The sequence below is a fragment of the Macrosteles quadrilineatus genome, unplaced genomic scaffold (assembly GCF_028750875.1).
Source record: "Macrosteles quadrilineatus isolate MER2022 unplaced genomic scaffold, UCM_ALF_1.0 Scaffold_2__2_contigs__length_208266976, whole genome shotgun sequence".
Classification (NCBI taxonomy): domain Eukaryota; kingdom Metazoa; phylum Arthropoda; class Insecta; order Hemiptera; family Cicadellidae; genus Macrosteles; species Macrosteles quadrilineatus.
The window spans coordinates 3,758,508-3,770,603 of NW_026542595.1; the positions used below are offsets into that span (position 1 = coordinate 3,758,508).

The following is a 12,096-nucleotide window of genomic DNA, read 5'->3' on the forward strand; positions in this document are numbered from 1 at the left end:
TTTTATTTCCTTCCCAATTTTTCAGGACGGGACGGGATTTTTCCTGTGCAAAAAAATTTTTTGTTTTAAAGTCTTGAGTAGTTGGTATTAAAAATGACAAACGAAATGAATTTTTACCGTATGTGGCACTGATCTATAAAAAACAATAATGCAATTTAACATCAGTCTCACGGCGCGATCGTCGATATGACTCACGGTCACGGCGGGATCGCTGTTATGACTCCACGGTCACGGCACGATCGTCGTCATGACTCCACGGTTACGGCGGGATCTCTTCCTCTACCAACACCAGGTAAACTGAGGTCTTCAATTAGTAGTTTAACCTGGTAACAACACCTTCTGAAATTACCCCCCTAACCATTTAGGCCCATTACACTGTCATGGAAACATCATCACCATCTTCCACGGCAATATCCTGAATATGGCTCCGCTGTAACGGCAAAATCTTGAACATGTCCCGCTGTCATGTAGACATTATGATCGTCATCCACAATCGCGGCAAAATTCTGATCATTTCCTGCAGTTGTGTAGACACCGTCATTGTATCTCACAGTCACGGCAAAATCATGAATATATCCGCCAGTCGTGTGCCAAATTATCATTGTCTTCTGTGATCATGACAAAATTCTCATAATTTCCCCCAGTCGCTTAGACCTCATCATTGCCTCCCGAGGTCATGGAAAAATCCTGAAAATTCCCCGCAGTAACAAAAACATCATCATAGCTTTCCTCGATGAGGGTAACATCCGGACCATCTCCCACGCTCGTGTAGACATCATTATTGTCTCCCGCGGTCACAGAAATTTCATCCTCGTCATGCACAGTTGCGGCAAAAGCGGAAATTTTACGTTTGTGCGATCTTCCCAGATGCGTATTGGTAGCGGCATCGATTTTTGACAATCAATTCTTGATACCGATACCAAGTATCAGTGGTATCGAGATTCCACACATCCCTACTTTAAACACATATACTAGATGGGTGGCATTTAGTGGTTGATTTTTTTACTCCAGTTCTGAAACTAAGAATCTAGTGCCCTAAAAGTAATTTGTTTTTACTTTCCAGATAATTTACTTTTAATGTTTCCAACTATACATAATTTTTTTATAAAATGTCCAAACCTCTTGGTTATATTTTGAGATAATTTTTGTGTTCTAATTGAGCGAAGCTCACTTTCCCTCACTTTGTAACTTCTTTGGAAGAGCATCAGAATGTAATGGCTTGACCAATTGATATGAAATTTGGCCAACAGCTAAAGAATACTGAGCACAATGTTTTGGTAAAAAATATTTGCAAATTTCCTTCTGGATTTTGTTTTACGGGTCACGCAATTTCGCTTGTTATTTTAATGTGAGTTGAAAGAAAAATTATATTGGGTTTATGACATATGGGTTTATTTCGTTTAATTTAAATAAGATAAAAATATGTTAATTGTTTGTAACTGTTTTGTTTACATTTCAATGTTTACTTTCATCCTAGGTTAAAGTTGGAAAGTAACAGTTTATCAATGGAAGTAACCGTTTTGCTATATTTGTTTTGAGCATGCCTCAAAGGCCACGTCGTAATATTGGTCGTCGCACCAATAATGCAAATATTGTAAGAGAGTGGCGTCGTGAACAAGAAGAACCAGATGAAGCAGTGGCAGAAGAAGCTGATAATGATAGGCAGTTAGCTAATCAATTCCAACATAAATTAGATGCACTAAAATTTTACACTTGCACTAACTGTCATCGCCAACAACTAACAGCTTCAAACCAATCACCGATTTGTTCTCGTTGTCGTTCAAAAGCAACTAAATTCACGGCGTTAAATAATATGGATGTGTCAAGTGTCCCGAAAGAATTTACTGACCTGACGATTGTAGAACAAATGTTGATTGCACGAGTACATCCCGCTATGCGCATTTACAAAGTAAATGGTCAGGATGGCCAGTTTCATTACAAAGGTAACATAATTAATGTTGAGCAAGATATTAATGAAATAGCATCTGTCTTACCTACACTGCCCGAAAACTTAAAAGTAATCATTGTCCAACGTCAAGGCGTCTTTGGCCATATTGATTTCAAAGTTCGAAGTGAAAAACTACAGCAAGCACTTATTTGGCTGAAGGCAAATAACCCATTCTATTTTAACATAACCATTAGTGATGAAGCGCTACACCAACTACAAGTCAATGATTTTGTTCACATACTATCAGATAAATTTGTCATTCTTTAGAACTTAAATAATATCGGGCAAACAAACGGTGAATCTGTTTATAGGGAACATATTGTAGGTTATTAGCTGCTTTAGCCATTGACAATCTTTAAATAATGCTTCGCTCATTTTTGCGTCTAAAGTGTAACGGCAGACCACCCTAGTTTTATAACAGTGTACGCATCCATTTTAAAGTGGTCCGTATCATAACATTTTCAGTTTTTTCTCATACAATGAAACTTTGCACATTTTACCTATCACTACCATTTTAAAACTTTTACAGCTCACCCGATTCTGTAGTTGAAAAAAGCCGTACCAATTTGAAAAAAAAAGGATTAACTAAAGAAGATAAAACAAAGTCTAAGAAGAGGCGAAGTAGCAGTGATACAGAAAAGAAAGTAGACCAGTCTTCCAAGAACCAAAAATCCCCTGTGTTGCATAGAAAATCACGAAGTAGAAGCCAGTCCTCCAATGTTCGGGGAAAAGTAACAAGTTCAACTTCCCGCAAAGTAAAAAGTAGGTCAAGGTCAGTGAGTAAAGATAAACTAAAAAGGAGGAGAAAAAGCAAGAGCCCCTCATTGGACAGAACTTTATTAAATAGCAAATTAAAAAAGTTAAAACGATCTTACATGAGTCCTGAGAAAAGGTTTTTAAGAAGTGTTTCAAGATCTAGGTCTAGAGAAAAACCTCATCGTAAACAGAGTCGAAGCCCAAGTCCCTATAAGAATAAACGAAATAAAAACAGGAGTAAATCTCCATCTCCATACAAAAACACTAAAGATAGTAATCGGAAAGAGAAAATATCCTCTAACACAAGGAAAACTTCTCGAAGCCGAAGTAGGTCGTACAGTTATCGAGAAAAGTCTTCTAGTCGAGATTTAAAGTACGGGAGGTATAATTCTAGAGATGAAACAGAAAGAAAGAAATCTCCTAGAAGAGAAAAATCTAAAAGCCCTTACAAAGCAAGGAAGCCGAAAGGGATGTCTCCTGCTGAAAGAAATCATAATGCTAGTAGCAAAGCCACATCAAAAAGAAGTTCCCGAAGTCGAAGTCGGTCTTTGAAAAGATACAAAAAATCCAACAAAACCAAGTCCCCACATGGTTCTTCTAGATCAAGAAGCAGAAGTAGGTCCAAATCTAAAGTGTCTAAAATAAAAAGCAGTAATAACTTAAAGGGTATTTATGATTCAAAAAGCCGAAGTAGATCCAAACAAACCTCACCAAAAAATCGTAGTAGAAGTAGCTCTAGACCCAAAATCAAATCTCGGAGTAGAAGCAGGTCTCAGAGAGCTAGAAGAAGTAGATCCATATCTCGCAATAAACCTGGGAAAAAAAAGAGAAGAAATAGCTCCGGTAGTTCGAGTTTGAGTTATTCACCGGCTGAGAGAAACCCTGAACGCTACGCTGATGTCCTTCCCAAACCTGTGGTTAGATTGCATGAATCTAGTGAGGAAGAAAATGTTGATGATAAAGATAAAGATGAAACCGAAGATGAGCGTGAAAAGGAGTTAAGAACTTTGAGGTAAGTTCAACAAATTGTTCATTTATTTTTTTACACGGTTACCACTCAATTTGGAAAATCTCAAAACCGTAAATCAACCGTCAATTTTGTAAACAAAAAAAACCTGAGATAATCCGTTTTGTGGTCACCTTAAAAATATGGATGTGCCCATTCAAATCTTCAGTTCCACACAACTTTTGATTCCGATGGTTTTAAGAAACATTGATTATTGATACTTTGTTGTGCCTGGATTACGGTGAAATCGTAATCATCTGCAGCGTTCGTGGCGATGTGATGACATGTTTATCTGCTTCCATGGTGGCAATGACTCTTAAATTTTATATCCACAGTTTAGGCACACATTCCTCTTTGGATTTTCTCGAAAATGGCACAAATGTTTTCTTAAAAATTTAGTATGTTATAGTCCTTTAAATTCTGAAAAAAATGGTACAAATCCTGACAGTTCAAAAGTTATTGTAACTTATGTTTTTTCCCATAACAAAAACCATAAAATAACAACAACAAAAATTGGATTTTTGTAGAAAAGCTGGTTTTGATCAAAATTAATATGTTACGGTCCTTATAATTCTAAAAATATGACACTCCATTGGTGTAACAATTAGTTATTTGGTTCAAAAGTTATTGCAACTTTTGTCATTTTTAACTATAAAATATCATATTTACTCTTACAGCTTACCCATGATAAAGGTTGTTGACGAGCTTATGGAAGAAAGTATGTGTCAGAATGCTGATACCGTTTATTAAAATTTTATTTCATTTAACAGATAATTATAAATTACATACAGTTTATTTTTTTTTTTCAGAACATCTCAAAATCTTTTTAATCTTTATATTGACCAACTCTTCAAATTAATATTAAAGTCGTTATGGGAACCCTGTTTTAGTAAGTCTTTTTGTCTGGCGTGATTGAAATAATCAGTGAGCTGCTCCTCATTAACCTCACAAACATTTCCCTTATTATAGAAGACTTAAAATAATTTCATAAGACTCTTTTTTTATTGTCTAAAGGGGAGCGAGCTGGCCTAGTGGTTAGAGCGCGGGACTTCAGTCCCTGAGGTCCCGGGTTCGATCCACGCTAAGTCACCAATGGATTTTATCCAAGTGATAATGCCGCAACCCCTAGGTCTAGTCTGAAGTAATGTGAAAAACAATCCCAGGCTCGTGCCTAGCGTACCAGAACAAAAAAAATGTCTAATGGGAATTAAAGAGCAGTACACAAAATTGTTTTCATTGTGGAGTATCATAGTTAAAAATGCATCAGAGATGATAGTAGGCCTACATGTAATTATTTTCCATCATGCCACCAACAGTTCTATTTAAAAACTATTCCACACACTTTCTAATTTCTATGAAATGTGACTTGGTGTTCCAGAGTAGTTTTGCCAATGTATACGTTTTGAAAATTACATCATAGTTAGTTGTTAGACATATTCATAAGAACTAAATTGAGAAAAAGAATATTTGTTTTCTAAAAAAGATATTTGCTTAATTTCCCCTCTATTTTAGATTTCTTACATATTATGTTGTAAACCAGTACTGACAAAAAGTATTTGGCCTTCTTTGATTTGTTTACTTGAAAGAAGAGGAGAAAGAGAACTGATATGTTCTAATGATTGTTGATTTAATATGGATATGTCAAATGATACTTTTAACAATTACTACTACAGTACCAGTACATTATTCCTTTTATCTTTGTTATTTTTCCTTCAAACAGAACTTTTAAATAACTTTTGACAAGTTTTTATTTGGTAAGCCTTTCCTTCTTATACTAAGATTACTAAACTACCACTTATGACAGGATACTGAAGTCTGGATTGGCCGCAAAAGCTAAGGAATCATTAGAGAAAAAATTGCCAAAACCTGTTACCAAAGATTGGACAACCGAGGAATCCAAAAAACTGAGTAAAGAAGAGAAGACAATGCCTGGAAATGATAATGAAGATAAACATTTAACAAATACAGAATCACAAGATACAAAACAAGTTGAGAGACCAAGTGAAAACAAGGGAACCTCTCCTCCTATGAATGTTTTGCTACCCAGGGGAGCTGTCAATGGTCCCAAGGCAAGGTGTGTATTTCATCATAAGAATATAGACACTTGCTTATCATTAGTTTTGATGTCTTTGCATGTTTCAATGCTGTTTTTTTTATATATGTAACAAGATTGAATCATTTTTAATTAACAATACAGACCATTTTCAACAGTGGGTGTGTTAGGCATCATGACAATTGACAACAAAGCATAACATTCAAAAGTGCATTAACACGTTCGCTACCACAATTATATGGAATTTACGTTCGCATAGACCAGTGACGCAATTGTGCGTCGACTCTTTTCTCACAATAGACCACCGACGCATATTTGCGTCAGCTGGTCACATTGAAATAGACTAACGACGCACATTTGCGTCGGTGTTCTAATGTTACTAAGCAGCGTATTTCTTAGCAACGGTCTATTTTAAAGCCCTGATTTTATCGTATCGGTCTAGAGGGATATCTGCCGCAAATGTGCGTCGCTTGGTCTGTGGATATGACGATTGGTTACGTCACACAACAGTTGGCAACATTGTTGTTTACATTGTGTATTCCGCGACATCACAGAACAGATGTAAACGCTCTAACCTTTGCAGTTTTGGCTAGTAAGTGTTAAGTGGAGTTTCTTTATTTGTTTGTGTAAAAGCTTGATCATGAAACGCAATAGCCCTACTAGGCCTAAAAACCCATCTTTTTAACCGGATTTCATTGAATAGACTGACCGACGCATATATGCGGCGTTTTAAAATTTGCTCAAAACGATAAATAAAACAATATTTATTGCTTACTAATTCACTTAAGGTTAATATGAAGTCAATTAGTCCATTTAAACGATATTTCTCTTTTAGTCTGTCGGCAATGTTATTCCTATATCACTTGGTCTGTAAGCAACGTCATGATCATTCCTTTCGGTCTGTAGGAGTGACCGGACCGACGCAAATGTGCGTCGCTCGGTAGCGAACGTGTTAAGCATTATATTATTTTATTTTGTTATGAATACATTTGTTAAGCTCAAATTTTCCATCTGTAATTTAAGGTTGAGTAATAAATTGGCTAAATATGATTGTTCCTAAATATCACTGAAAGAGTTCTTTGTATGGTAGCTCATTGTACTTTTTCAAATCAAATATATCTTTATTCAACACATAAGCTTAACCTGATTGTGTCATTGTTATTTTAGATTTTTTAGTCTAATAATAAAACTAACATATACAAGAACATTTACCGGTACTGCAATTTCTTATACACAAAATAAAATTATTAATTAATTTTGTTGTTTACATGCTACTAATTGGACAAATTCATACATTCAATTATTAAATAATAAAAATTAAAAAACTAAGTTTTAAGCTAAGTTGTTATATATTCCTAAATTATAAAATTCATGGCCTATAAGAAATCTTTTAAGTTGGTTTTTGAATTTCTTAAAATTTTCCTCATTTTTTTACTGAAAAGAAGTGAATGTGTTTATGAATGCTTTTCTGTATGTGTGTGTGTGATGTATGGGTGTTTTGGGGGGGGGGGGTGATGTTTGAAAATGTTGATTACAATGTTAACGTAATTTGGATTCTTCAATGCTCGAAACAATAAATTACTCTTCTATAGGAAAGTCCATACAGCCCTAATCAAAAGTTATGTTTACATGGATTGTAAGTACCGATAATTAGCTCATACATAAACACTGAATTAAAAATTTGTGGTGTGAATTTAAAATAAGTATAAGTGTAATATGAAATTATTTAAAATACTTGTAACACTTTTACAACAAACATATAGGCTATCTTAACATTATACCGTAGTGATTAAGAACTATTTATATGATTAAATTTGGTTATATGGAGTTATTTACTGAATAGAAATTTGTTATTAATATTTTGATAAGCCAATAAATAATCAATACTATATTAAAAGTTTGGTGATTTTCTAAGGAGTGATTAGACATTACAGTAGACTGCCTCTTATCCGAACTCCTTGGGACCGAGGCCAGTCCGGATAACGGGTTTTCCGGTTGAACCGACATCCCCAAAAACTCGTTACAACAGACCATTTAAATGCATACTGTAGTGTATACACTATTTGACTTAAATTTAGGAGAACATTGTATTTAGACACGTGATCACTGGTCTCAAATCTTTCCCACGAGAACAGTTGTTTCAGTACCGCACACTTCGAGCCGATCTAGTCTGGTTAAACCGATGTGCTGATAAAAACTTTCCAGTTAAAGAGATGTCATTTCTGCCGAGTGTAGTCCGGTTAAAAGGTGTCCGGATAAGAAGGAGTCTACTGTAATAACACTTTATGTAAAGGAACTCAAATAACAAGAAAGTGCATTCATCTTTTAAAACACAGCAAGTAAATAGATATTATACAATTAAATTAAATAATAAACGCAGGAAGAACATTTGACATGAACATTGCAATATATGTGTGGCTCCCACTTACAACAATGCTGTGAGCTCAGTTGTCTGATGTGTAGGTCTGGATCCGAGTCACCTGCAGCTTCATCTCCATTAGACCGAGGAGCCCTAGCCTCTCCTCAGCTACGACCTAGGCCCCGTGGCAAACCTAGGTCCTCATCCTCTTCCTCTGACTCATCAGACGACGACGTCAAGAGGACCTCCAACTCCTCATCTAGTGCCAGGTGAGTAGAGTACCTAGTATATAATTTTATGTATTTGTGGATTTTAAAGTTAAATACTTCTAATTTTTGTTTTATAATAAACTGATATAATTGGGTATTGATTTGATATAAATACTTAAAATCCTATTTTAAAATTATATTATTATCAGATTGTCAGATAGGTATGCAAAAAACAATTGAGAAATACATATGAATTTACTATATGCATTTAAACCTAAAAATACACATTATCTTAAAAAAATGGGCTTCATATCTCATTTATGAACAGATTTTCTTAAATTTCGTATTCTTACAATTCTAATAAAATTGTCTAAATAAAATATTAAAACTGTAGTCTTGTTTATTTTTGTAGTCAGGGTTGCCACCAGCCATGAAAACCTTGAAAAGCTTGAATTATGCATGAATTCTTGTGACCATGAAAAAAGGCATGGATTATGCATGGATTTCTCAAATGGACCATGAATTTTCAAAATCAGGAACAACAATTATTCAACCAGTACCATAACATTTTCCAAAAAAAAAAATTTCATGTTTAAAAACAGTTCATAGAAACAAACACCATGAAAATACTGTGTGCAGATGATTATTTAACATGTTCCACGGTCAGAAACAATTGCTTATTTCATTCCAAGTCATTCAAAGATGCTGATGTCAGCTGAGACTTCCCGAGGACTGTATATGGTTCGAAAAATCATTAGTAGGCCTACCCCCCGCATATGAAAAAGAGGTATAAGGGACTTAAATCACAAAAACAGAAGTTTTAGACCATGCACGGAATTGAAACGGGGTGGGCAATAAAACCGAATTTCCGACTGACGCCTGATTTTCTTAGCTTTTTGGATAAAACCATCATACTTTACTTTTTTATACTTTTTATGAAATGGCGACCATACATAGTAGGTATTTTAAGCCAAGTTTGAATGGAGATGAGTGTAGGATGTATCTTAGTACAATGTGGAATAAGATAAACCAGAATGCACATTTTATGACAATTATGTAGGGGTATAAAACTGGATGAAACAGTACTTTTTTGGCTGGGTGAGTGGGATTTTTGTTTAATTCCGGTGGAAAGACTGAATCAGACCTAGACTTAATATATTTTACAATTCTTCTCCAATATCTCATATAGAATATGAGCTGGCCAGTTTTGTTTTCAACTTTGTTTTGAATGTTTATAAATCACTGTAAAAAAGTTGTATATTAAGTATGAAAGGTTATTAAAAAAAAAAATAACACACAAAGAAACTGCCTCTTTAACGTCAGTTTATGAAATCAGCAAAACTGAATTGTGTTGAAATTGTATAAGCGCATCGACCATGAATTTTTTGTAAACTACCAATGAAAATCATGAATTCTGCATGAATTTTATCATCCCACTGTGGTGGCAACCCTGGTAGTTTTTATGGTATTTAAGCTTAGTGAAGATTTTTAATTGCTGCCACTTTAAAACCACACATGATAAAACAGGGTGTCCACATTCTGGAAAGTCAGGGATAGTCAGGGAAAGTCATGGAAATCTCCAATGATGGATGGATTTGACAGGACTTAATTCTCTAGTCAGCCGTAACGCCGACTATTGTAGCTTTTTTCAGAATTTTTCATAACTTCACAACACTTCGATTTATTACAGTGTTTGTATTAGTTGATGAGAGTTTCGAGTTTGTAATAGTTCAATACAATCTGTACCTACTTTATCTTATAATTTAATTTAATATTTGTAGGATATTGTTGCAACAGTAGTGTACAGTATATTAAAATGTTACAACTTCATTATTACAACTCAAATTGCAATACAAATATTGTTATAATGTTCTGATTTGTCTTAAGTTATGTCTTTTTTGTTAAGCTAATTTTTGGAAACACTGTAAACTCAATAAAAAATTAATAATAAAAAGTATACAGTAAGGAAAAAAAGAAAGTGTAGAGTGAACTTGGCCAGCTATGGGGACGGAGTAGACTTGGTTTTCTTTTTTCCTTCCATATTTTGAATACCATATTTTTACAAAATGTATTACTCCATTGTTATCTGTTAATACATATTTCAGTATTTTCTGTGAAATAACTTGTCTAGGCAGTATTTTGTGTGTGTATGTTACATTATAATTTCGAGTAAAGTTCGTGAGTCAGGGAAATCAATGGTAAATGGTCATGGATAGTCATGGAAAAGTCGTGGAAATCAATGACAAATTTTCTGTGGACACCCTGTAAAAAAAGTAATTTTTTCCCAAAATAGGTTGTAGCGTTATTCCTCTATGCACTGAATTTCAATTCAGGGTGATTGCACCAGTGAATGACCATTTATGGTTGACTTTCTACTTGTATCCGACATGGGAAAATATACTACTAAGCTACATTGTAGGAAATCGTTTGAATGTATTGCCCATATTTCCCTGTGCTAATGATACAACTTAATCTATTATATTCAAACAAAGTTTTGAAAAAAAAAATGTTTACACATAAATCATTGCACCAGTAAATGACAGCATATTAACAATTTTAAAAATTGTATTAAAACTCCTCCTTTACACCGAATAAAATATATGTAGGTTCAAGTGAAAGATCACTTTTTATCTTGGAAATGACTGTAAGATTGAACTCGCATTCAAATTTTGGTTATAGTGTAGCCACATAATTTCTGATGAGATTTTGTGTTTCCTAGCAATCACTTACTCCATCAGAAAACATCATAAATATAAAAATAAAGAAAATTGACCCAAATCTAGTTAATGACCCAAATTGTCATTCACTGGTTATACCCTAGTTTGTGAACCAGTAATTGACCGGCTGTTTAAATAAACAATTGGTTAGGATTTTGATCTTTAAATTTAAGTAAAGAATTGTACCTTAACATGTTAACTAAAACTGTGAATTACATGTGATATATTACAATTCAAGTCGATAATTAAAGAACCATAACAAATTACAACCAACTTGTTTGTGCGAGACGCCATAGTGGGAAGCTAAAAGGCCAAGTCACACCGAGCTCGCTACCATGGCGGGAGCGAATTTTGAAAAATCGCTTACCATGTTATCAAATGTGCCAAGTCACACCGCACTACAGCGCGCCCGCTTGCCGAGCGATTTTTTTAAACTACCGCGGTGGGAGTTTTGTCTAGCGCATGCGCAAAGGTGCATCTCGAATGGCCAAACTATTTAAAGTTAAAAAGTAATACAGTTTCATATATAAATTTGAAATAAAAACTTCACCAATACTTTTAGAATTTTTTATTTCATGAAGCCCTTCGCCAGCTATGCTGGCATCATCAGACACATCACAAAATTTTTGTTTTGTGATGTGTCTGATAATGCCAGTATAGCTCTCGAAAGGCCTCATGAAGTCAAAAACTCTGAAAATATTGGTGAGAAGTTTTTATTTCAAATTTATATTCATTCCAATATTACCAGTTCTTCTTGAAGACAGTTTAATATGACAAATGACAAATAAATGACAATTCTTTATTGCACATAACATCTGTTACAGTTATTACAAACGTAATACACAGAGAGGTACATTGTCAAGGTTTCTAATAAAAAAGGAATTCTAAATATATAAAAAACCTAAGATTTAGCCAGTAAGGTGCAGCATGTTATTACTGTTTATGTTAGGAGAGGTTGATGAGAGAATGGGTGTCTGGTACCAGGAGTCATTGAAAAATTCCTCAAGAGTGTACTTTTTCTACTAAAACTGTTTTGATTTTGTCTTTA

The 12,096-nt window shown here is 34.4% G+C and overlaps 1 protein-coding gene across 3 annotated transcripts in view; it reads left to right on the forward strand.

Annotated features, from left to right (window-relative positions):
* Positions 1-12,096, forward strand: part of LOC128985910 (serine/arginine repetitive matrix protein 4) — a 136,001-nt gene that overhangs the window by 92,805 nt on the left and 31,100 nt on the right. For all 3 annotated transcript variants that reach the window (XM_054405891.1, XM_054405892.1, XM_054405893.1), the window contains 3 exons: positions 2,478-3,716; positions 5,515-5,784; positions 8,227-8,391. In XM_054405891.1, coding sequence (XP_054261866.1) covers positions 2,478-3,716; positions 5,515-5,784; positions 8,227-8,391 — 1,674 coding nt within the window. The remainder of the gene's footprint in view (positions 1-2,477; positions 3,717-5,514; positions 5,785-8,226; positions 8,392-12,096) is intronic.